This window comes from Homalodisca vitripennis, chromosome X (genome assembly GCF_021130785.1).
Source record: "Homalodisca vitripennis isolate AUS2020 chromosome X, UT_GWSS_2.1, whole genome shotgun sequence".
Classification (NCBI taxonomy): Eukaryota; Metazoa; Arthropoda; class Insecta; order Hemiptera; family Cicadellidae; genus Homalodisca; species Homalodisca vitripennis.
Window position 1 is genome coordinate 70016472 of NC_060215.1, and position 25824 is coordinate 70042295.

Sequence of the window (25824 nt, forward strand, 5' to 3'; positions counted from 1 at the left end):
CTAATATTCTTTTTCAAAACAATTGAGAATTTGTTATTCACGTGTGCTCTGCTAGTTTTCCTGTCAACTTCGAAATTTGTAAATGAACCAAAAGGTATCTTATTAAGCTTTGTATAAATCCAATTGACATTCTGGTCTAACAAAAACCTGGGCTGCACCTCTTATCAAACCGTCAAACATTATATTATTCAATGAACCGAACTCTGAAGCTTGTAACACTGTACATTTTAGGCCTGTGCTATCAATCTAACACAGGTCTTTCCAAAACACTATTTTCTCTAAAGAATACGAGTTGGACAACTTCGTCCGGAGATCCCACTACGGCGACTGAATAATACTTAAGTACAAAAAACCTGTTTGTAACGCGGTTACTACCACTCTGCTGCGTTACTACTTAGAGCGTCCCACTCGTTTAGTGCTGAAGTCAGAAATGATCGTTCGGCCGAGTTTAATCGTCCAAGGCATTGTTACATTTGTTTTTTATTGGGGAAGGGGGGAAGGCTTGCCATGGCACAGGAGTAGAACTAACCAAGATAAACACATTACACTAGTGGACGCTTTAGATCAATCGGCGCCAGATATAGCTCACGAACATTGTTCGATCTTCATTCACAATATCAAGAGCCATGTCACGTAAAATACAATGTTTTGTGATTAATCAGTTCTTGATTCAAGAAACTATCAAATTATGTCTTGATTTTGTAAGTTCTTGTAGACGGAAAAAGTATTTTTGAAATTTTCCCGGTTATCAGAAAAATTCCCGGCTTATTCCCGGTTTCCCCGGTCGGGTGGCCACCCTGTTAACTTATAGTTGACGGTTTATACAATAAAATGTCTTTAGGCACAAAATCTTAATTTGAAAAGAAATTATTTATCTATAAGAAATTAAAATGTAAATCTAATTGAATATTTTATACTGGCTAACCTTATACCAAGATCCTTTACCATACGTCATTGTCATTATTTAAAATACATGTAAATATATTTTTATGGCTTCACACAAAATACAAATTTATGTTGGAAAACATAATTGGTCTGATTACTATTGGTTTCATTGAATTAAAGAATCTGAAATTTGTAAAACTTCATATTTATATACAACACTATATAAAACAATGTTTATATTTTGATAATAGTAAAATTCTGCTTCATTTACACATTTAAAGGTTATAAAACATTTTATAGCTATGCAATGAAGCAATCCGATGCTTTTCTATTACTGATTATTCTCTATTATTACCATCATTTCTCTTTTATTCCCATAATCAACATTTTTATTTTGAAAAATAATCCTCCTAATCTTATTGATCAAAATTTTGACTGTTAATTGCAAGACAAAGCAGTTTTGAACACTTTGAATTGTGAGCGGCAATGAAATAATCTCTCAACATTGCCTTACATGGTGGGAAGTGTTGCCGGGCTGTTATATCACACTACTTGATATTAGAAATCTCCAGCCATATATACTGACAATGCTAGTAAAATGTTTCAGCAGCCCCATTAATATTATTGTAATTACGGCTTAATATGATTTCTTTAATCATAAGCAAATAAATTCATATGATTGTTATAACTGTTGTCTTACTTTGCGTGGGGATGGGGAACGAGAGGTAATACAAGTCAGACGGCTGCTGGAGGCTTGTGTGGCATTCACATAGCAAGGGAGCTCATCAAGATAGGCTGTGACACGGCTGCCAATGTTGAGGAACTGTCCAGTGATAGCCAACTGAGTACCCCCACTTTGTGGACCCACCACAGGTGACACTCCTTCAACTTGAACATTCTGGAACAGTAAAATAATGTAAATTTGTATTCCAAGTAAATCATATTGTTAAATTTGAATAAAACAAAACTTTTTCAAATTTAATTTAAAAAGAAGTTTCCAAAGCAGCACTAATTCTCGGTGTCTAGGAATAAAGAATGTTCAAAGAATTGAACTTGTTGGACCGTGTTAAGAAACTAGCGCAAATAGAGATACAATTATTTAGGTAAAACATGATAATTAAAAAAAAATGTCCTTAATTAGAACCTCTATCAAATTTTGTAACTTAAAAAGAATACTCTTAGCATTACATATTTTTCGTAAAAAAAACTTAGGATCCTATTAAAAATATAAAATATTAATTGAATAATACAATTATTCTTTCAAGAATTTCAACTCACAAAACGAACATTTGTGTTTTTTTTTTATATACAGCGCACACGCAAGCCACCATTGGTTTATCTCAGTTACCTTTGTCATTTACATATATTATGAGTATTACGACTTTGTACATAAGGTGTAAAGAAAAAAAGACAAAGAAAATTAATTTGGTCTTTTCAAGATCCAGTTTTGTACAGACTATGATAATAATGAAACTCTTACATTTAGTGCTTCCTTATCTGATCGCCTATTATCAGCTCAATGATCAATTCACTTGATAACACTAGTGGAGAAAAGTAAATAAAAGAAACTAATAAGAGTTTGGAGTTTTCCCACAGCAGTTGTAAGGTTTGGTTTTTGAGAAATCCTTCAATACGAATCCTAACAAAAATTCACTACACATCCTGATCCCTGTGCCATAGCCGAATCAGTTGTTGCTTTAACAAAATCAGCACATGATCTCAAATCACATATAATCTCACATCATATCAGACAATTGATGTCCTACAAAATGAGTTAATGACAGAGATGTCAGCAGCTTCCCTGGTATTCTTCAAGCCTAGATAAAGGAAGAGCTTGGTACGGCTAAATCTGTGATGTCAACTGGAAAAGTTGCAGATGTGGACAGTATCTTCTCAGACTTTATCAAGCATGTAGACCCTAAAACCTTATTATGACTTATTACTCCTCTCAAGAGCATTCAATATAATAAATCAGAACCAAAAACTTTTAAATGTCTAAAAGAATTTTTATATTAAATATTTACCATGCAATATCACTTCACCATGATGTTTGTTATATATTCCTTAAAAAGCTCATTCACAATTATATTTTGTCCATTCTAAATGCTTGTGAAGAGCATTTTATGAAGAACATAAAGTAACTCATTTTGTTGTAGCATTGTTGGGAATAAAATATATTTGATTCCAGCAGTAAAAAATAGCAGCGTTAATAAATACATTACATAGTATTTTTAATTTCTTTGTTTAATTTTTAAATCATTTATTAATTTTTAAACTGTGGCAGTTTTTATTTTTTTTTTTTAGCTAAATTCCACAACCAGATGCATTGGAGTGATCCACTTTGTTTTTAAAATCATGACAGCAGTGTCTCTACTGGTGAAGATGTTTCAGAATGTGTAGACTCTAATTCTTGGACGTCACTCTCATTCTTATCCATTCCTTGAGTTTCTACATCACTTTAAAACTAAACAATACGCCTAAGTAAACAATGTTTCCGCCATTACTACCCCTACCCAACACATGATTCGCAACAAAGTCATATCTTTTGCTAAGCTAACACAGTGGTCTACTGTATTTACTCAATGAGTTTTATGACGAAATCGAATCCTAACTATTAACATTTGAATTAGCCACACACAAAAAGGTTGCATACACTTGTACACATAAATACATTATCCTTAAACCATGGAAACATTGTATAAGGAATGTAATCAAAGATTGTTAAGTTTTTAAAGATTCTGTTTAATGTTTTTCCAATTTAATTCTGTAAGGATATTTTATTATTAAGTTAAATTGACTTCTTTGCTTGGAGAAGATTATCTTAGTCAACATGCACTCTATCACTATAACATTCATGTTACACACCTTGTAGCTGAAATGTACAGAGGACTCTGTGAATCCAGCCTGGTTACCGATGATGACAGATGCCACTTTCTCTGCAGCTGATGATCCTGTTTGACAGATGATCTTCACAGACACCTCATATTCCACCAGAGTGCAAGGTGTATCTCCTATATGTATTTTACCTCGCACATCTTCTTCCTTCAGTCCTAAGTTACTGCCCTCTATAGTCACAAATGTTCCTCCCTCGATTGGACCACTCAGGGGCTTTATCTGAACATGTTACATAATTTTAGTTATAATTACTGTAAACTTTACAATGTATTTTTTATTTGCATGTGTGTGTACAACTACCATCACAAACTAATTAATTAAAAACCAACATAATATATTCATTACATCTCTGGGGCAGCTCTCTATTACAAGCTGAAGAAAACTGATTTGTGGACCATTTTCAAGGTTTGACCAGGTTGGTTATGTAAATAAAGAACTATAAAACTGCCAAATAAACTAGTATAATCTGAAAGATAATGTGTATCTTAAATTATATAGTTTGGTTTGAATTTTAATGTAGTTTTAAGAATTACATCAATTCCACTGCATTGAATTCTCTTCAATTCAATGATATTTGTATCATGCCTTTTTGTATTGTGTGTAATTTTAAACTATACATTTCAAGAAATAAATTTAACTGGTGTATCAATAGGTATTATCCCAATTCGTATAAAATCTGAGATGGGAGCAGTGTTTGATATATCTTTTCAAGAAATGGCTAGCTGGTTATAGAATCCCTCTCTACTCCACCATTATATTCAGAGTCATTTAATGTTTTTGACTATATTGAAAAATGTATGTTTTACGCAAACAAAAGGTCAGGTCCATTCAGAGGTATCATATGTGTTTATATGACGGCTGTTCAGAAAGTAACAGACTTTTAGCCTACCATGGTAATGGCTGGGACTAGAGCTGCCATCTTGTTAACATGCTCCTACACTTAATACACATTCAGCTATGGTAGCACGTGGACTGAGCCTCTCCTACTTTATTCTATTTGTTAACCTTTTGTCCAAGACAGAGACCGTTCTGTATGGGCCTAATTTTACACTGCATTACTATCTCGGTTATGAAACAAAAGATCTATCTAACGTTTTATACATTGTAGTTCAAAGTTTAACCACCACATCACAGTGTTGACAATTGTCTAAAACATCATGTGCCCAATGTAGTTTTAATTTGCCGAGAGTATGCGTTATTTACTTGTGTCAGTTATGCAGGTTATGGCTGAAGGCACTAGTGACAGAGATACAGACATGAGTGAATAAAAGCTCTTTTTGATTATTGGGACTGTATTTTTCAGTTAATTCTATATAATAAATGTTTACAAAACTGGTCATATATTTAAAATACTTTCACACCACATCTTTTCTAACAATGAGTTTGTATATAAAATTTTATTTTTAGAGTATCAGATCATTTTTTTGTGTGGTAAAGTAAGTTACATTTGCTATTTAACTGTTTATTTGTCAGTAAATAATAATGTAATTAGTAATTAGTAGCACTTAAAAGAAATAAATTTTAACTTAAATTTTGTTATAAAATATTGTACTAACATTATTTAAACCATACATCTAATTTATAATATAATATTTATAAACTGCCATTACATTCTAAATACAATACTAACAAATAAATACATTGTACATAAAAAATAAAATTATTCGAAAGCGTTTAAAAGTTCATTTGGTCAAGTTTATGTGATTATGGTCCAAAAAAACCATGTGTTATTATGTTCCAAATTTAGTGCGAGTTCTCCAGGCTTATGAATGGCAGAAATTGTTCTGGTGATGAATTTATTTAAAAATCAACCTTAGACTAATAAAAAGCTTTAAGGATTCAAAATTGGGGAATACATTTTTTGAATTCTGAATCAGATTAGAGATTTGGAAATTATCGATTCAATCATCACAAGAGTAAAATTTGGTCAAGTATACGAGGGGTGTTCAATAAAAACTGACAGTACTCTCTCAATACCTTTCATATAAAAGTTTAGACTTTAACACTTGTATCTCCTATTTAGTCGCCATTTAAAGCCACACACCTGTTCCACCGCCTCTGCCACTCCTTGAAGACGTGTTCAAAGTCCTCCTTAGACAGAACCTTCAAAATCACCTCTAAAGTCTTAATAGCGGCAGTAGCAGTTGGAAAACGCCGGCCTTTCAGCTCCTTTTTGGCATGAGGATACAGAAAAAAGGCATTTGGAGCCAAGTCTGTAGGGTGGATGTGGCACAGTTTCGATTCCTTTTTTGGATAGAAACTCAAGCACAGTATTGGCAACATGGGAGCGAGCATTGTCGTGATGCAGCTTTCAGCATATGACGAGGTCTGGCCGCTTTTTTGAGATGTTATCTTCGATTAGTTGCTTCAATACTAAAATGTAGTACCCCCCATTAATTGTCTGACCCTGTGGTACAGTATGGGTGTACACCATACTATTATAATGAAAGAACGTAATCACTATTGCCTTTGCAGCAGACCTTTGAGCACAAGGTTTTTTTGGAGTCAGTCCACTTTTCCCACCCACTCTGTACTCTATTGTTTTGTTGCAGGATCATAACAGTAAATTCAACTTTCATCAGCAGTAATAATATTTTTCCACCATGCATCACCTTCTCGATGCACGCACAAAGTTGGCAAATTTCAATTTGACTTTGTTTCTGAACTGGTGTTAACAGACGTGGTATCCAACGAACACAGACACGTGACATATTCAAATGATCATGCATGAGTGTATGGACACTACCAATTGATATATTGAGCAGTATAGCAAGCTAATAGTCAAATGTGGATCAATGTGACCCTAACACTCCCAGTGTTGATTGATTCTTCGGTAAGGTCAGAAACAGAGGCGCCAGGCACAGCTTCCAACTCACATGATTCCTGTCTTTTTTAAAGTCTTTATGCCACCTAAAATAGGTTCTTTCACTCATTGCATCAATACCAAAAGCTTTTTTCAAGTTGCTGTAAGTATCCGTAGCACTTTTCCATAGTTTTACACAAAACTTTATTGTATATCTTTGCTCACAAAAATCAGCCATAGTAAACTTTAGAGAAAACAATTTGCAACTGTTTATTAATTGGTTGCCATGATAACAATAAATATGTAATAATGTTAACAGCTGATTTGGTTGTTGCTAATACTTCAATGTTTCATACCAACTTGAAAAAACTAATTATTTTACTTTGTTTACGTGTACACTACCGTCAGTCTTTATTGAACTCCCCTCGTAGTAATGCAAGTCAAAGGTAAAAAAAGGGAGTGTTCAGAACTTGTTTTGATTGATGTTGCTTCAATACACTGATAAATGATTGAATTCCTACTAAACTTTTCAAATTTAGTTATTTTTTCTTCTTGCAGATATTTAATTTAGTCCAAATCTATTGAAAAAAGTAGATATCTAGTTTAAATTAAAATGTTTATAATTTTGTTCTGAGTTTAAGCCTTAAAAGTTAACCCATTGCGGATCGTGAAAACGGCGCGCGCGCGGGCCTTAGAGTACGAATTAATCCGTATTACAACGCAGCACCCCGCAGTGTTTGCACGCCTACCTGCCTGCTTAGCACGCTCGCTAATTATACATGTTTTGTTTGTTTATGTTGTTATTTATGTTATATAAACATTATACAGATCATATTAGACAAGTATATTATACTAGAAGTATATTCAAGTATATTCATAAATATCCTCGGAAGCACTACTTTGAGCGTTTTTATTGATATTGAAATGATGTTGAAATAGAGTTTCCACATCCGGTGGTGTCCCAGGAACAATGTCTGAAATAGTCTGAACATCTGAATCATGGTCACTAACCCGCTCGTCACTGTCAACATTAGTATCCGCGTAATTATGAAAACGTGGACAAATACGCGTGATAGAAACGTCTCCATCCTCAATAACACTATCGATATCACTTTCATAACTTCCACTTTCTAATAATAGTCTATCTAATTCAGATGATCGTAAATTGTCACCCATTTTATTTACGTACACGCACACGAGGCAAAGGAAAATCGAACGCCACGACTGTACGCCTCAGACAAACAATTTGTCGCAAATAATTACATTATTGACCGATAACGAGGGGAGTATTTGTGGACGAGTACCAGAGATAAGATAGGAAGCCAGTCCAGGAAAACTGACAATAAATATCTCCGAGGCTTATAACAGCGATAAGCGTTCAAAACAAATGAGTCATCCGTACCACGTCATCCGCGTGAGGGTCACGTCATTGTGCTTTTGGTCCACGCCTCGCTCCGCGTCACCCTCACGTCGTTGATCCGCAATGGGTTAAGGGTCCGACATCATGAGTTTGCCATTTCATTCGTGTGTAAGACGACATCCAACAATGTGATGAAGTAACTTTTCAGCCAATCTGTAATATTTCCGCTAGGTGCTAAAATCACACAGCACTCTTAGGAACTAATAACTGGGCCTAGGCCTAGGCTATCATCACTGTTACTGTCTATTACATTTTCCAGTTTTGGGAGAACGCCGTAATCATCAATTTATATATTTTTTTCAGTACTAGAATCATTGTCATTGTCTCATTTAGTAATAGGTTCAAAATCACAAAGACATACACTGTAAAAAATATTCAGTTACTGATGTGAACGCATCTGAAAATAGGCTAGGAGATTGACTAGAACAAAAACCAGCAGATAATAATTGTTCTCCAGCTGTCACGTATTAGTTCCTGAGAGTGATAACAGCACCAATTGGAAATATCGCAAGCTGGCTGAAAATGAAAGTAAAAGTAGTAAAAGTCAAATGAATGGAACGGCAAAATGGAATAAAACAATTCCGGAGAGGTTCATCCTGCAGAATATTCTGAAAGATATCATACTCAGTTAAAATACAAAACTTAATAGTGAAAGTGTCATTTTTCTATAGCTAGAAACAATAAATAAAAAATATAACAAAGTATTATCAAATATATATATATATATATATATATATATACACATTAATATATACAATAATATATATATATATATATATATATATATATATGTATAACCTCTACTTTGTTAAAAATTGGGTTTTCACTGGAAATATAATAAAATAAATACATGCTGAGGTGGCAAACCGATAAAAAAACCGATTGGAAAGGGTAAATTGCACCAAAAACATTTACAGCATTGTTTATTTATGTGATAAATCAGTATTAAGGATATATCCATACATTGAAATGTATATTACTAGTTTAACCTTCTTTCTGACATCCATACTGTACTAGTTCAGACAGGAAGTGTTCAATTTACGATTTTACAGATGACCATATAATGTGGACAGTCACTTTTAAAAGGTTGACTGATCAAGCTCATACCAAATGCCTGCTACTTTGAGGGTATATCAATAATATTGTAATCATATAATGTACTGCTTGTAGGTTGTTGCTTACATATTTTAGCTGACATTAAAAAAACGTATAAAGATGGCAGATAAAATTATTGACTACTAGTTCAGACAATTCTTGTAAAAGTTTCACTGTGAAATTGTATGAAAATGAAAAACATTTTTCAAGAAATAATATTTGGTACTTTTTAATGCTAATTTTATTTTTAAGCAAAATAGAAACGTTATTAACTTGTTACCTTAAAAAATACAATGTATTTAATATTTTAATTAAAAGCTTGCATTTTACCAAAAAACATCTTTGTGTTCTTCACATACAGAACTAAAGTATGCTTAGTGGTAATAGGATTAAACTGATGACACAAAATTAAGTATCAGAAATATTCATGTTTATATAGTGTAAAACGCTAATGCCTGATTACTTGAGAACAAAAATCCCATACGTTTCCTGTTTTACGAGAAGTGAAAATCCCTCATTTAAAAGAAAATGAAACTCTACAGAGGAGATGGATAGTGTTGGACATACCATATCAATGCGAGGGCGTGGACATTCGCTGGCCGGGATCTGTTGGCAAGTATCTGCGTAGCTGCATGTGTTAGCACACCAAGTGCAGTGATACTTGGAGTGGCGTGTAACACACAGTGAACAATCTGGATGTTCCCGGTGAGAGCCCAGGATATCGCACTTGTATAGCGTTACAGTTATTGTGTCTACATGATGATTTCTGTTCCACACCATGCTGATACTTGCATCATATTCACCAGTGTTGGCTTCATATGAGTACTGGAAACATAAGTAACAATCAGCTACTTTAACTAGACATACACACTTTTAACATATTATAACCGTAGAACCTACACAGTACGTTCACAAGTCAGTACTACAATATTTTATACAATAGCTACTCCAGACATTGAAATTATTAATAATAATAAAAATAATAACTAGGTATGTTCTTCTTTATCAAAATGTTCAGGTACATGAGATGGATAAAAATACACAAGGTGTTTATAAAACACTTTTACTCTGTAGAAACTCTGTGGAATATTTTCAAATAGTAAAATTTTTGCTTTTTTCTGACCAACTTGGATTAAATTTTGAGATACATAATATAAGAGGAATTGCTGATTCCCAAATTTTCAAACGTCCGTCCATATCTTGTAATTTATTTTCAATTTTGAAGTATTTTCTTTATTTCAACGCATATTTGAATGTTATGGAAAACCCAAACATAATTTAACTGAAAACTTTAAAATAAAACAACACAATTTAATACTGTTTACACTTTTATATCTGAATGCAATTTAAAATATTTAGCTCTAAATATTTCCTCCAAAGGAAATAACTGAAAAGGTCCATTATGAACTGAGGTTTTATTGCTTGTCTCTGGAATTTGGGAACATTTTCTGTCTATTATGCAATGTTTTTCTGTCTATCATACAATGTTTTGAAACTCAACATTTAAAACCCCACAGTTTATTGTTATTCTAAGGTACCTCATAAGTTCATTTGAGTACGTTTAAAAATCACAATGTAAAGTGCATGATTGGTTAAGCCATTTGTGGGCAGGAACATTATCTCTAGTCAGTTACAAAATCAACAAAATATGTGTGGCAAAGAAAATTGCATGAAAGTAATAATTTTTGGATTTTAAATAGAAGAATTTTCTTCGAATAAACCTCCATTAGACTATAAAATCTATACATTTCTATTAATTAATTGTAACTTCCAGCTGCTTCACAACCTGCTCTACAGTAAGCTGAAGAATCAATGGAATATATAAGGCAGAACATTTGGCTATCAGCCAGGAAAACAACATAAGGACTTTACTAGTAATCCAAATAAATGTTACAGAATAGGGCTTCCCTCATCAACTTGTTTTCTGTACAAACCTGCCACATTTAATGGGTAAAGTAGTTAGGGTAGCAATAAATATCGGACAAGTTTAAGAGCAGTATCAAAACCCATTCTTATGGGTAGATTGTGAAACTAAATCACCAATCATTCGTCAAGTATAACTATTTCCCCTCTAAGCTTTTTATTTATCTTTCAGGAATACAAACTAAATCCAAATTGAATGTATTTATTACTAATGAATTTATTGTTACACTACTCACAGTTGTTTTATCGCAGACAATGAACTGGTTAGCTTCAACTCGTGCAGGAACCATCATTTTTGCACCTTCAATAGTGACTATACACTGAAATCCTGTGTGACCTGGCTGGGGATGTGGCAAGTTGTCTACTTCTAGAGCTATCTCCATGGGGACACTATTGGGCAGCAAGATCTTTTGTTTGGGATGTCGGAACCGGGGACATGAACTCACTCCATGATTTGCCAGGTGTGCTGGATTCTGAAATATTTCAAGAGGAAAAATATCACTACTCTTATAATTTTACACATATAATTCATATTAACAAGTGGTTGAAATAGTGGTATTGATTACAATTATTAATAACAGTACTTTAACCCTTTGAGTGCCACAGGTATTTTCCCAAGGCATATGCATAAAGTGCCAGGCTGGTTTTTGCATATTTGTAGTAAGCTTTTGGGAAAAAAGCTGTTGTAAAATAACTACCCTACAAATTTTCATACTTTTGTAATTGTTTTTTTTCTCATTAAGTGCAGAATATGATACATATCGTTAAAAATAAAATTTGATTTATAAAAGTATAAAAATTTCAGTATTTATAAAAAAGTTAAGTTTCAACCTAGTTTGAGTGTTCACGGTATTTTTAAGATTTTCTTTCTTTATACCATGATAAAGGCCATATAATCATAATTAAAATCCATGTATAATATTCCAGTCTAGAACTAAAAAAACATGGAATTATATGTATAACCAAAAGTCTGCCCCGGTACCGATATTTTATAAATTGTACTTCATTTGTTAGAGTTTAGAAATTACATAGTAATAGTGTAGTTTTCACAAAACATCTAATAACACATCAATATAACACAAATAAATTTTATTAGTAAATGTAGAGACAAATACTTGCTAACATATTTACATAAAAGTTTACATTTACTAAATAATAACCCTAATATATTTACGCTGAAAATTCACGTTTTTCGCTTGGACACAACTCAAATCACTGCATTACTTTTGTAAATAAATACAGTAAAATACTGTGTAAATTTCTATTTTAGTTTGTATTTACTTAAATGCTTGGATATCGGCACATATACAACAAGAAAGGCCGTTACGCAACATGGTACTCATCCGCTATGTTGCGTGACTGGAAAACAAAATCATCGCATAGGTACTTCGGTATTATCGCAGCCCACTATTTTTGGCCAAGTTTTCCTTATCAGGGATCAAAATAAACTTCAGTATAAGTTTCTTCTTCCATAATTAATCGAAAAATACTCGATGAGTCATACTTCCTATAGCAAAATCGTCTCCAAATAGATGCACGAATGACCTGACATTTTCGAATAATAAAACGTTCTTTTAGTTTTTGTTTTCATTGATTGTTGTAAGTTATTACTTGTAAATTCCAAGATAGGTTAAAGAAAGTCTTTTCATTTTAATACTGTAATTTATTTTGTCCCCAATAAGGAAAACTCGAAAAACAAAACGTCAAAATTAGCGACGCTGGCACTTTATGCACTTTTTGTACCGTCAAAATTAGCGACGCTGTGGCACTCAAAAGGTTAAAATATCAAATGAATGAAATACCACAGTTTAGTTTACGACAATACTTAAAAATATAAAATTAATAAAGAGATAATCCCCAAAAAATATGCTTTATGTTCTTGAACAACTCTTTTAATTCATTAAGGGTTACACAATTTCTAAATAAATATTAATGTCTCTAGTTGGGTTACTAACCCTTCATGGACAGATGTAGATATATCCACTAGTGACTGTTTTTATTGCAGACGATTTACAGATATATCTGCAAAATACGATCAACTATACTAATGTACTTTTGTTTAAACTGTACCTATCAGAAGTGATTTATTTAAGTATAAAAACCCTCAAAATATGTCTTTAATAAGTATTTTTTTCTGGCATTTTCAATACAGCAGTCGCTTTACGGTGCCAGTTGTGTAAAATAGTGTTGAATTTAAGGCCTACTATACTAAAAATGTAGAATTTTCGTTTAACTTGTTTTCCTGGTGTTTTGAACATTCAGAAAAGTTATGTTGAAATCTTCTAAAACAATGAATTTTGATTATAATGTATTATTTATTCAGACATAATGATTTCTTGTATCTTGTGTGTTTATTAATAACTCATACTTTTCGTTTCAAGCAAATGTTGTTTTTATTACTGTTAACTGAATAGCTAACACCAATTTACCTGTTACAAAAGTTGTGCAAATAATAACAGACAGACAGTAGATAAATTCACTAATATTCCTGTGATTTAAGGATGGGAGGTGGACATATCAGCATACATTTTTAACCAAGTAAAAAATATTACTTGGAGCAAATTTACTCCCACACAAGTCTTACATCAAACTGTTTCAGAAAAAGGTTTTGTTTGTTTGTCCTGAGCCTAAAGAAGCTGACATATTGTCAGCCATCTCTTAAGGGTTTATTGTACCAATACAGATTTCAACAATATTAGCCATTTTGAAGAATTCAATTCTATTTATAACAGTTTAACCAAAAACAGAAAATGTAAATTCTTGACACAAATCATATATTAAAGCTCAAGTAAGATATTTTTACATTCAAAAAATCTAACTTAACCCTTAGAGTGATAAATAAGTATTACAGTATGACTTGAGATTTAGTATGCTCCAGGTACTCCACTAATAGTATACCAAAGCCTAACTACATATCACTTCACAAGCTGCAGTATACAATATTAACCCTTACAGCACAAAAGAGCATTACAGTATCCACCGATAGAGTGGCCCAACATTTTTTAAATTATCCTAAACCTCTGGCCACTCAATAATTTTTATACTACAGCTGGTAATTGTAAATTGTCTTAGATATAGTAGAAGGCAGTGCTCAACGTTTTAGTAGTTTTGAAAATTTGGTTATTTTCTTCATAGAAAAACTACATTTGTAATAATGTGCTCTTTTCTAGATGCTGTTTTTGTGAAATAAATGTAATGAAAATGTATAGAAAATTTAAAACTATTTAGTTGGTTTTTATTAGGGTTGGTTTTTATTACAAGACATTGTTTATAACTTTTTTGAAAGTATGACTTCAGTGTGTAAAGCCGACAATGTATTTTTCATATGTACCAGTGATCTAGTGGTATATCTAGATGTAATAAATAAGCTACCAAAATTCTTTCTCGCATTTAACTTTTTTCTACATAACAAAAATTAAATCTCCACTTGGAAAAAGTAATAGTAATAAAAACTAAAATTAGCAAATAAAAAAATAATAAAATACTAGCAAAGTTCTTTTTAATCATTATTATGTAGAGAATAAAATACAATATTTGTTCCCATTAAATTTGTTTTTAATTTTTTTCTCATTACTTTTTTATTTATAACATTGTTATACATAATTAATTTTTTACATCTGTTTTTAGAATAATCAAAATTATTCCCATTTCTGAGTCTATAATTTTTTTAAGCTGCCAAAAATTTCAGCAATTAATCTTGAATAGAAGGCTAGTTATACATTTATTTGTAAGTGACTGCAACATTTTTTTTGCCTAGCCCAGGCGCTTTTAACTAATACAGACAATAAAATCATTAGCAAAATGTTTTTACAATCCAAAAATGTCCACTGGTACTCAAGGGTTAATAACTTTAACACTGTGTCCATAGGGCCTCGGAGGACACAAACACTTGATTCTTCAGTGGTTTCAACAAAAATATAAGCACAAGAAAAGAGATACAATACATTCCGCATCATTGTTTTATATTGAGAAAACACAACCTCTGCAGAATATCCTGTATCATGTTTTAAAAAACTGTTATTTCTTCATTGTATAGGAGATTAAAAACTTATAGAATATTCACTCTCTTTATTTTGTATAGTGGTGACCATGTGTTCACCCTAGAGGTGCCACACAAACTCCCCATAGTTCCAGTGTTTCAGGACAACTATTCCCGTTATTATCACAACCAACGCCACAAATTACATTGTAACTGTTATAAACAAATATAATAATACAAAAACACAGACAAATATTTTGTTATAACTATTCAAAAACAATGTGAAAAATATTAAAATTAAATATACTTCAAAATGTTGTTTCACACTTAACTTGTGTATAGAGGAAAAATGAAGTGTATATTTCTTATCCAAACTTTACTGCTTTGTTGATTTTAAAATTGCAATAATAAAATATTTCAATAAAAATTTATTCACAAAAAGTACTTACTCCTGTGGAATTCAAACCGGATAACAATGTCACACTATACCACACAACCCTCACTTTTTGTAATAATTAATGTTGTATTTGGCTGTTTCCTTCACACTTGTTTAAATAAGCAAACAAACATTTAATTGAAAGACCAAATATCTGCCAAATGCCTTTAATATATTTAGTATTTATATAAACCCATAGAATCCTAAAGTCAGTTAACGAAATCTCTTATTTTACTAGGATGATTACAGAGTTCATATGGTTTAATCAAATACACTGATAAAATGAATATATGCAGGACAATGAAATAATACTGTAGTTATGAATCCAAACACAAGTAAACAAACATGTGGTTGCTCTTGATTTGATCATTAATAAACATCTGTCAGCATTTTATCTATCAATAATTCAAGAAATTTATTATAAAAAACCCTAATATTTGATATTGGTGTATTTTGTTCCTTGAACTTGGAACCATAGTAAGAATTTTGTCACAGCCAGACAAAATTTACTCTTTTACTATTATGTAACATGAGAGAATTAAATTGCACCACACGTGTTGGTGGTCAATTGATTAGTCTAATTCACCTATATGGTGTGTCTCACTTCTAGCATGAAAGAAAAAATAAGAATCGTGTTCATGATTATAACCCACACAACATTGGTTATAGAATAAAAGTTTTATGGTAACCTAAAATAAGTTTATAAAAGAGCTAAGATTACCATTTGAACTGATTTACTTTAGGGAAAACAACATGTAACTTACATTTTCACCACTGATAACAGTACGCTGGCAGGAAGACGTGTTATGTGTGCACTTGTTTTCATAGACACACCAGTTACATGCCCACTGTGCTTGTACACAGTCTGCACACTTAGTGTGCATGGCACAATCATAGTAGGCAAAGTTACGAGAAACAAAATCTTTGTTTGTTTCAGATGACCGAACAGAGAGCGGAACAAGCACATGGTCGTGTCCCGGTGGGATGAGAGGACGAGAAGTGGTGGGGGGTGTGGGACAGGACAATCCCGCTGTTGTCACTCCTGCATCTATTGGCTCTGCACCCCCAAACACACAGCGATATTTTGCCCCAGCAGGCAACTCAGGCAGTGTGCGTATTGTTAACTGAACCTGTACAGCAATATTACAAAATATACTTAATTGATAAATTATCAAAAAAAGTTAATAAATACAATTAAATCCAAATGCATGAGTTCATGACTATCGTCATACAATACCAATGGATAAATTGGTATGGAATGATTCATAAATTCATTGTATGGGATGATTTTTAAGAGAATTACTTCTCAATTTTAAGGTTTAGGAAACAAAAAAGACTAAAGCTGATAAACGGTTGTATACACACCGTAGTCATTTGGGTAATGGGGATGCGGTCTGGTAAGATCTGCTCAAAGTCAATGCACTGTTGTCCTGTGCCTAAGGAGAGCCAGCGTGGAGAACTGTGGCTGGCTTTCTGACAGGCACTACGAACTGTACATCTGAAATGAATTTATTTTACTTTATAAAGGCTGTAAAAATACTATCTATTCTAACACAAAAACTTACAGAATGGGAGACAAAATTTTGCCGTTAAAATTAATTAAAGGTAGTACAAATGTATTCAAATAAAACATATCAGAATGATGAAACAAAGAAGATATAATCTATTACAACAGTGTTAATAGCACTTTTCATAAAGATTATAGCAATCTTGAATATATTACACAAAACAAATAGCAAAGCTTTAACCAATAACAATTACAAGCAGATAAAAGCGACAAAAATGAGTTATTAGTGTATTTGAAATTACAACCGCTTAATAATAAACATAACAGTTTTGAAACATTTAAAACGAGTTCATTATTAGTAACAAAAAAAATATTAATTTAAAATATAAATACAGGTAAAAGTTGCACTCATACAAAATATCTTAATAACCTCTTTAATAACACTTAATAACACTAGAAACATAATATATTTCAACCAAATACAAGAGAGATTAGTAATTAATATATAAAGATGATCATCAGGGTCATGGGGGATTAATATATAAAAAAGTGATAAAATACTCAGAATTGTACATAGAACAAAGGAAATGAGTTTAAAGACAAAATCTTCGAGAAGAAGTTAAGCTGTTGTTAAAAAAATAGTATTTCAGATTCTCCTTCTATTTTAAATTAACTGATTTCTAGTGCTCGATTATTAAGGTCAATTTAATTTTTTGAAAGAAAGGCTTGATTTTGTATGTAATTATTCCCATGATTTTTAAAATTGGGGTTTTTAACAGATACATAAATTCTAGTTAAGTATTTATTTACATAAAAACCAGTCAAAATTACATAAATGCATAAATAAATACATCAGGGACACGTTTATCCGAAGTTAATAGGACCAATCCTATTTCGGATAATCAAAATTTCAGATAAGGTGCCCTTGAAAACTTTCTTCCAGTTGGTGTTAATATCTAAAAATTGAGCTGCAACATCACACACAAACATATGCACATACAATGCCTATAAAAGCGAGGGTTCACTATAGTCTTTGAATTTAATCAGTTCCAAATGAGAACCAAGCTAATAGCATAATATTATATAGAGCACTAAGTTTAGTTCTTATAATGTCTTTCGGATAACACATAACATCGTTTGATCATATTCCAGATAACCACATCCCTATTGTATATAATTTAAAATTTAGATGTAAACAGTGACATTTAGACAGTTCAATTATATCATTAAATCTTCCTCGGATTGTAATGTCATTATTAGTTTTCAAAACTCACCTTCTTGTTCTTTCACTAGAATAAACCGGATGTACAAAATTACTTTTAAAAAGGGCGATGGAAATGTATCCAATTAAATGAGATGAACTCAAACCAAATATATTGTGAAGATATACACATCATCTATCATTCATAAACATTGTATATCCTATGATGTAACATAATATCACTGCACATATGTTAACCAATAGTGATAAAAACATGCTTAATATATACAAACGAGTTTATTTTTTTAGCAGGCACAATTTTTAGCAAACAAATTCAGCTGTATCCAATAGTAAAAATTTCATAACAAACAACATTATTTTGTAACAATTACTTCTTATGTAATCCAATTATTACATGACTTCTAATTAATATAGAATAAACAACATTAAATGGCTGCTCTACAGAAAAATAGTGTACTAAACGATCCGTTTGTGGTCATCATTCCAATTATTACCTGAATAATTTGGAGTTGAATACCTTGAAGTTGATGTATCAGTTTGATGAAAAAACGGACCGAGTTTATTGGATGTTCAGTACTACTTAAAATTGTGTTAACAATGTTTCAGTTACCATTGTAGCACAATAATTATACAAATAATTTCAAAACTTTCAAAATAAATGTCCAAGAATTGGATGAAAACTCTCAATCAATCAATCAAAGAGAACTTTATTCATATAAATCGAGTACAGAATATGTGTCAATATGTATGTAAAAATTTTATCTAGTTTAAAACATAGATCAAGATAAAAATGTCATGTCCAGTTTAAAAATTCCTCGATGGAGTAAAACGTCCTGTCAGCAAGCCATGCACTGAGATTCCTCTTCAACGCTGACTCTCTTGTTATACTCTTGAGGTGTCTTGGTAGGAGATTGTAAAATTTTGCACCTGCATAAGATGGCTTCTTGGTAGTCATGGTGAGTCGATGAGGTTGTAAGACGAAGTCTGTCACATTGCGGGTTCCATATGAATGAATTTCGCCCAGTCTATTGTAATCAGTGTTAAATACATGTAGAATGGTTTGTTGTATGTAAAGAGCCACCACTGTCTGAATTCCAAGGTCTTTGAATGCACTTCTGCACGAGTCAAGATGATTTAGACCTGCCAATATTCTTACCGCTTTCTTTTGAAGTTTTAGAACTTTAGTCATATTTCCTATACTTGACCCTCCCCATATTATCAAACCATACCTCACAACAGACTCAAATAGGGCAAAATAAGCAACCCTGGCCGTTGACAGATCTGCAACAGACCTTATTCTTTTTACAACATACAGGGCAGTACTCAGTTTCCTGCACACCATGTCCACATGAGGGGTCCAGGACAGATGTTGGTCAATGATCACTCCTAGGTATTTGGTCTCGTCCTCTACTTCCACCATTGGCAACCCCTCGGTTAAGTTTGCAGCTCTTGTAAACAGGATTTGTTTAGTTTTGCTGTCATTTAGTGCAAGATCGTTCTCTTGACAATATTGTTTTGCCATATTGAAAGCAATGAAGGCCTGACAATCTAAATCATTAGGGCCTTTTTCAGCAAGTATAAGAGCTGTGTCATCAGCGTACATTGTGGTGTGGGCTTGCTCCTTTAGGTAATCTGGGAGGTCATTTGTTACCAATACATACAATACTGGACCCAGTACTGATCCTTGAGGGACCCCTCTTGTTATATTGAGGGGTTTTGACCTCTGGGGGGGAAAAGTTCTGGGTATGATCACAATCTGGTATTTATTATTGCTTAAAACTTACAAGGACTGAATATGAAATTCTGCATTTCTTAGTATATTATGAGCATAAGATAATCCAATTTTCATTTCTTTAGAATTCCACAATAAATTAAGATTTTAAAAATTACTGAGCAAAATTTAAGACAACTCATTTCAGATAGACATCATACAACCAAGAATAATGAACGAATATATCTGTTGCTTTGTTTCATTCATATTCTCCTGCATTCTATGGCCAATTTTACAAACTAGTTTGCAAAGGAGGACAAAAACTTTCATTGCAAAATATCCTGTAATCCATGTTAAGTGAAATGAAATTGAATGAAAAATGTCTATTTATAGAGGTGAAGTTAGGACTAAAAAGTCCTCTCTTCCACTCAACCTCTAAACACACATTAAAAAAATATATAATCATTCCTATTACAATATCGTAACTGGCATGTAAAACTTTTAACACATCTAACATTTAATAATTAAATATGATACAACATACAAATTTATATTTTAAAATTAAAAATGTAGTATATTTATAAACCTCTAACAAAAATATCTTTAATACAATAAGCAACTAATAAAATTATCCCATTCTTACCAGTTTTTATTCTCCATTCACTCAGCTTACATGCAGTTACCCTAAGTGCGACAACAAGAACCACCAACCATCACTCCTGCCGAGTCCATAGCAGAAAGGCCTTAACTTCAGCCCCAAAGCAATTGCACTTGTCAATAATTCTAATATTGTCTGGAAGCGTGTTCTACAATCGACATGCGGAAACAGTGAAAGATTTATTATATAAGGCTGTCCAATGAACTGGAATTGATAATAAAGATGCACCCCTATGAGTTCTATGAGCACTAATATTAGACATATAAACAAAATTTTGGGCCAAATAACTTGGACAAACATTACAGATTATTGTATGCAACAGGCTAACTAAATGAAGATCTCCCAAGTTCTTTGGATTTAATAGGGATAATTGCTCAAAATAAGGAGATACATGATAATCACGTATTACGTTGAAAATGAACTGAATAAAATAATTCTGTGCACGCTAAATTTTACTAGAAAGGTCAACAGTCATGTCACTGATTACCATGCCACAGTAATTGAAATGAAGCAAAACTAGAGTCTTCACTAGCATCACTCTGACATCCAACGGCAACATTAGTAACATCTGCTCAGCCCATCCTAGGTTTTTATTGGCAGTTATTCCCAGGTTTCTTACTTATTTGCTGTAAACTATTTCTTTGTTGTCCAGTATCAGTCTTGATATCGATTTTATTAATAAGCCTTTGATAGCCTATTAAAATACCCTAAAGCCTCTTTATATAGATTTGGTTTCATTTAATTTTAGTCCAGGTCTGCAAGTCCAGTTAGCTATTGAATCAATATCAGAGTTCATTAGTTGTACACAAATATCTATCTCATTAGGTAAGATTGGCAGTAAATTTGTAAATCGTCAGCGTACAGATGGCACTTTGCCTATTGGATGTTAGTAGTTATGTCATTGATATAGAGTGAAAAAAAGAAGTGGTCCAAGTACAGAACCCTGGGGTACACCTCAGGTCTCCACTCAGAGCACCCCTTGTTGGTCCTGACACACTGCTGCCTTTCAGAGAGATGACCCTACTTACTTGACACAATCAACAGAGAAACCGTACTTTGCAATTTGATCAACGAAAGAGGGTGAAACACGCTGGCCTTGGAAAAATCAAATAAGAGCAAAATTGTAGCTTGTCACTTACCTATAGCAAGTCATATCTTCTATAATTTTTAGAAGGGCTGTGGCAGTACAGTGGTAAGGACGAAACCCAGATTGAAAAATTATTATTGCCACTGTCAATAAAACAGAAGAATTGTTGCTGGACTATTCATTCTATATACTTGGATAGTACAGTTAGTATACTGATAGGTCTTAAATCAGATAGAGATTTAGTGGAAGAACACTTACTAAGGGGACTGATTTTAGCACGCTTCCATATATCTGGAAAGGTGGACGACATTAAAGATTTATTAAATATTGCAGTAATAACTGGAAGGGTGACTGGCAGAATGTGACAGAACGATAGGGACATTAGCAAAAAATGTATTGATTACATTTGGATATAAATGGGTTTGGTGGTCACAATCAGATTTTCCCACTCCCAGTTCCTTTGATTTCGTCCACAAGGTTTTAGTCGATTGTTGTCGTGTATGGAGCCATTTTAACCATGTGAGATTTCCTGTTATACACAACTGTTTAGAGCGGTGTAGATGTATTGTCAGATAACAAGCATTTTCCCCTTGATCCTCGTCACTCTCACAATACACCACCCTTACCTAGTTACTTAACTAAGGATAAATACTCAGCTCGATTAAAAATTTAAAAACCCAATCCAATCACAAAATTTACTTATCATTTCTATGTTTGATTCTGATTTTTAAACAATTATCTCATATTTTTGACATGAAGTAATTAATTTATGTTCATTTAGACTGTTGACCACAGATTACTGACCTTTTTAAACGAGATTCAAACAATCAAAGTTGGTTAAGCTTTGGTGAATCCGAGTTTCATAGTTACAATTAACAATATTACCAAAATTAAGTTACAATTAATTTTATATGAAAATTAAGACAGTGAGAGTGGAACAATTTGACAACATTCTTTTACATATCTAGTACACATAAATTGGATTAAGACTGAGAGTGAAGGAAAGGACATTATAGAAAACTTTTCTCTAAATAAAGACATTTTTTGTCATTTTAATGGTGGTAAAGGGACCCATTTTTGATTCTTAAACCGTTATTTTAATTTTTGAATTAGAATATACATTTTAAGTTCTTAGCAACATTTAAAAACATTTAACGATTTTCCAACTAATGTATAATTTATGGTGATTGGAGTATTTGTTACAAAAAGTTATTGTTAGTAATGATACAACACTAGAAGATCAAAAGGACAATCTAAAACTTATCTTGATCTATATTTTGAATCCACAAACAAATACTGAAAATAACTATTACCGTCTTTCAAGAGAGCACCAGCCACAATATGGATCCTTGGCTTCTAGGCAAGATGAGCAATTAGTATAGCTGCTGCAGTGTTCTAATGGCACTTTGAAAACCTGTAACATACAATTATTTTATACAAATTTAAACATAGCTTGAATTTTTTTTCTTTAGACTGTGATATTACATTATGATATTTCGTTCCTGTACATTTGTACTGTTTTAAGATCATGAACATCAACAGATTTCAATGTTAAAGCTATTTGTATTAACATTACCAAATGAGTGCGCACGGCATTTGCCGTTTAGTCCCATATGAGGGAGCACGGCATTTTCCGTTGCAGACTAATGACTGTCAGTTCATTCTCACTGACTTACTGTGACGTCTAGCGGAAATTTTTGGAACTTTTCAGTTGTTCCTAATAGTGTCGCTGTACAGTGTTGCTAGTCCTGTGTCGTGGTAGCACCTGCTGTTAACTTTTAAAACTATTTTACAGAGGTGGGACACAAGACCCGCTACGCCTCAAAGGTCGCCATTTTATAAGGCCACTCCCCCAGAATGACACAAAGAAGTGTAAACTACTCAGGCAGTGCTATGTGTGCAAACACACCACTCGAATTGGACAAAGAAGAAAAGAAACCAGCTATGAATGTTCAACATCTGAGGTCGCCCTTTGTATATATCCTTGTTTTGAGCAGTATCACACACTAACAAAAAAAGTTTTAAAACGAAATTATTCCTTTTAACAATCTACAATGTATTTTTATATACATTTAAACTATAATAAACAAGATTATTAACATTTAAAAGTTTTTTTTATTTTACTCCCTAAAAGTCTGTCACTGGTCAATGAGGCACTCAGTATGGACTGTCATAGCGGCACGGCAAATGCCGTGCGCACTCATCAACAGGTTAAGGAAAACGTGCTGCATATTCTAAAACCACAAAGAAACATAAGAGAGAGGAATTAGATGACAAAAATCACCTTAGATGTTGTGAGGACATAAAGAAACTCCTTACTGGGAGCAACACTTGTATCTGGTAATATAGTAGTGTCTTTATCCACAATTATCTCATCGTACTCTGTAGCCAGACCTGGACTCGTAGCCAACACCTGAAAACATTCCACATTATTTTACTAAGTCTCTAACATTTATAATTACTTGGAAGTTATAAAAGCTAATATCATAAAATTTAATAAAACTAGTTTCAGAATTACGTGAGGCCAATGAGAGCTGAACAAATAATGCACTATCATCATGTTATTTTGTTTTTAAATCTACATTAATATTATTAATTTTTCATATTAAATAGGTGAGAACTAAATTTAGGCTACACTACAAATCTATGACTATTTTTCGTGTATTAAAGTGTACATAAATTAATCATGTTCTCAAAATACCCCCCGAATTGTACTACTAGTTCCATAAAATTGAGTAAAATAAAACAGGACAATTACGTTCATAGCTGGTATTCTAGATTTTACAGCCAGATTAACATGGCTATGGTTAATCCCACAGACTAGTTCAGGACCTACAAATGTGGCCTCCGTTTTTAGCTGAGAGGTCAGCTAGCTCATTATCTGTATTCACAGGATACAGGAGAGACGAGCACTGACAATGTGTGAAACAATCCCAGACTAATTTTGAAATTCCTTTTACTGGACAATGCAGTAAAGAGTTTCATGATGATACCTAGTAACTATAGTATACAATATGACTACTTAAGTGCCCAATCCTCTATCTATCTATATTAGTCTACTCATAACAGATATGGTATTGCAGGACAACAATACCAGCAATTTGAAATTAATATATTGTGATTAAGTTTAATTCCATCATCTACACATAAAGTGCCAATAATAAATCTAATATATTTTTCTAGGAATTCATTTTCACATGGGCATCAACCTGTGTGTGGGGGAAAAGTTCATCAGTCTGCATTAAAGTTACTACAACCTGTGTGTGGGGAAAAAGAGTTCATCAGTCTGCATTAAAGAACTAGCAGTCTGCAGTGAATATATTATGTCTCCAAGTTTCTTATATTTACTTCAATTAAAACATTGTAAAACCATTCAATGTACATAAACTGTGCAGAATGAATAACGTTGCATCACAATGTTAGTCTCTTTGCTGCCAGTGTCTGGTTCTTCAACCATCTAAATGTTGGTTTTACTAGTCAATGTATAAAAAATGGCACTGAAAGGGTTATACATATATCAAAGGTGAAAACTGTCATTACAAGGTCATGAAATATATCAGTAATATATTTACCTTAAATTAACAAACCATGCTCACAAAACAACCAAATAATATAACATTTCAAAATTAATTTAATTTCAATTTTACCTTTTTAATGATTCCAGTGGAAGTCCCAACGAATATTACAAGATGTCGCTCGGTAATGGCCAGGACAACAGAAGTCATAAGATAGTTTGGATAGTGAATTGCAGCTGTTACAGTTATGGGTACAATACCAGAAATCTTCAAACCCACTTCACAGAAGTTAAGGATGTTGCCTGTTGACTGTAAGAAAACAATTCAGTCTATTAAAATTGGTTAAATTTACGTTATTAAGAAACCACAATATGTTATAGTAATACTTATACTTATTAGCAAATAGTGTTAACTTTTTTCATACTAAACATAATAATACACTTAAATGAACGATTAATGCACTTAAGTTACAGGACTATTTTTATCAGCATTCTTTTACCATGATATTTTATGTGGAAGCTGCCAAACTCCTCTACATGGTAACTATGTTCCTCTTCGTCCTATTCAGTATCAGTATTCATACTTTAATAGCATAATGAGGTGACACCTTATCCCATTAAAACCAAACTGTATTATAATTTTGATGTAACAAAATATGTCAAGTCGGTAAATTGGTATTCCTCAACAA

The 25824-nt window shown here is 32.6% G+C and overlaps 1 protein-coding gene across 2 annotated transcripts in view; it reads right to left on the bottom strand.

Annotated features, from left to right (window-relative positions):
- LOC124369158 (plexin-B) overlaps window positions 1–25824 on the bottom strand; it is a 106599-nt gene that overhangs the window by 68458 nt on the left and 12317 nt on the right. For both annotated transcript variants that reach the window (XM_046826947.1, XM_046826946.1), the window contains exons 3-11: window positions 25269–25445; window positions 23906–24034; window positions 22935–23035; window positions 16802–16934; window positions 16201–16566; window positions 11258–11494; window positions 9666–9923; window positions 3751–3999; window positions 1586–1783 (exon numbers count right to left, since the gene is read on the bottom strand). In XM_046826947.1, the coding sequence (XP_046682903.1) occupies window positions 1586–1783; window positions 3751–3999; window positions 9666–9923; window positions 11258–11494; window positions 16201–16566; window positions 16802–16934; window positions 22935–23035; window positions 23906–24034; window positions 25269–25445 (1848 nt within the window). The remainder of the gene's footprint in view (window positions 1–1585; window positions 1784–3750; window positions 4000–9665; window positions 9924–11257; window positions 11495–16200; window positions 16567–16801; window positions 16935–22934; window positions 23036–23905; window positions 24035–25268; window positions 25446–25824) is intronic.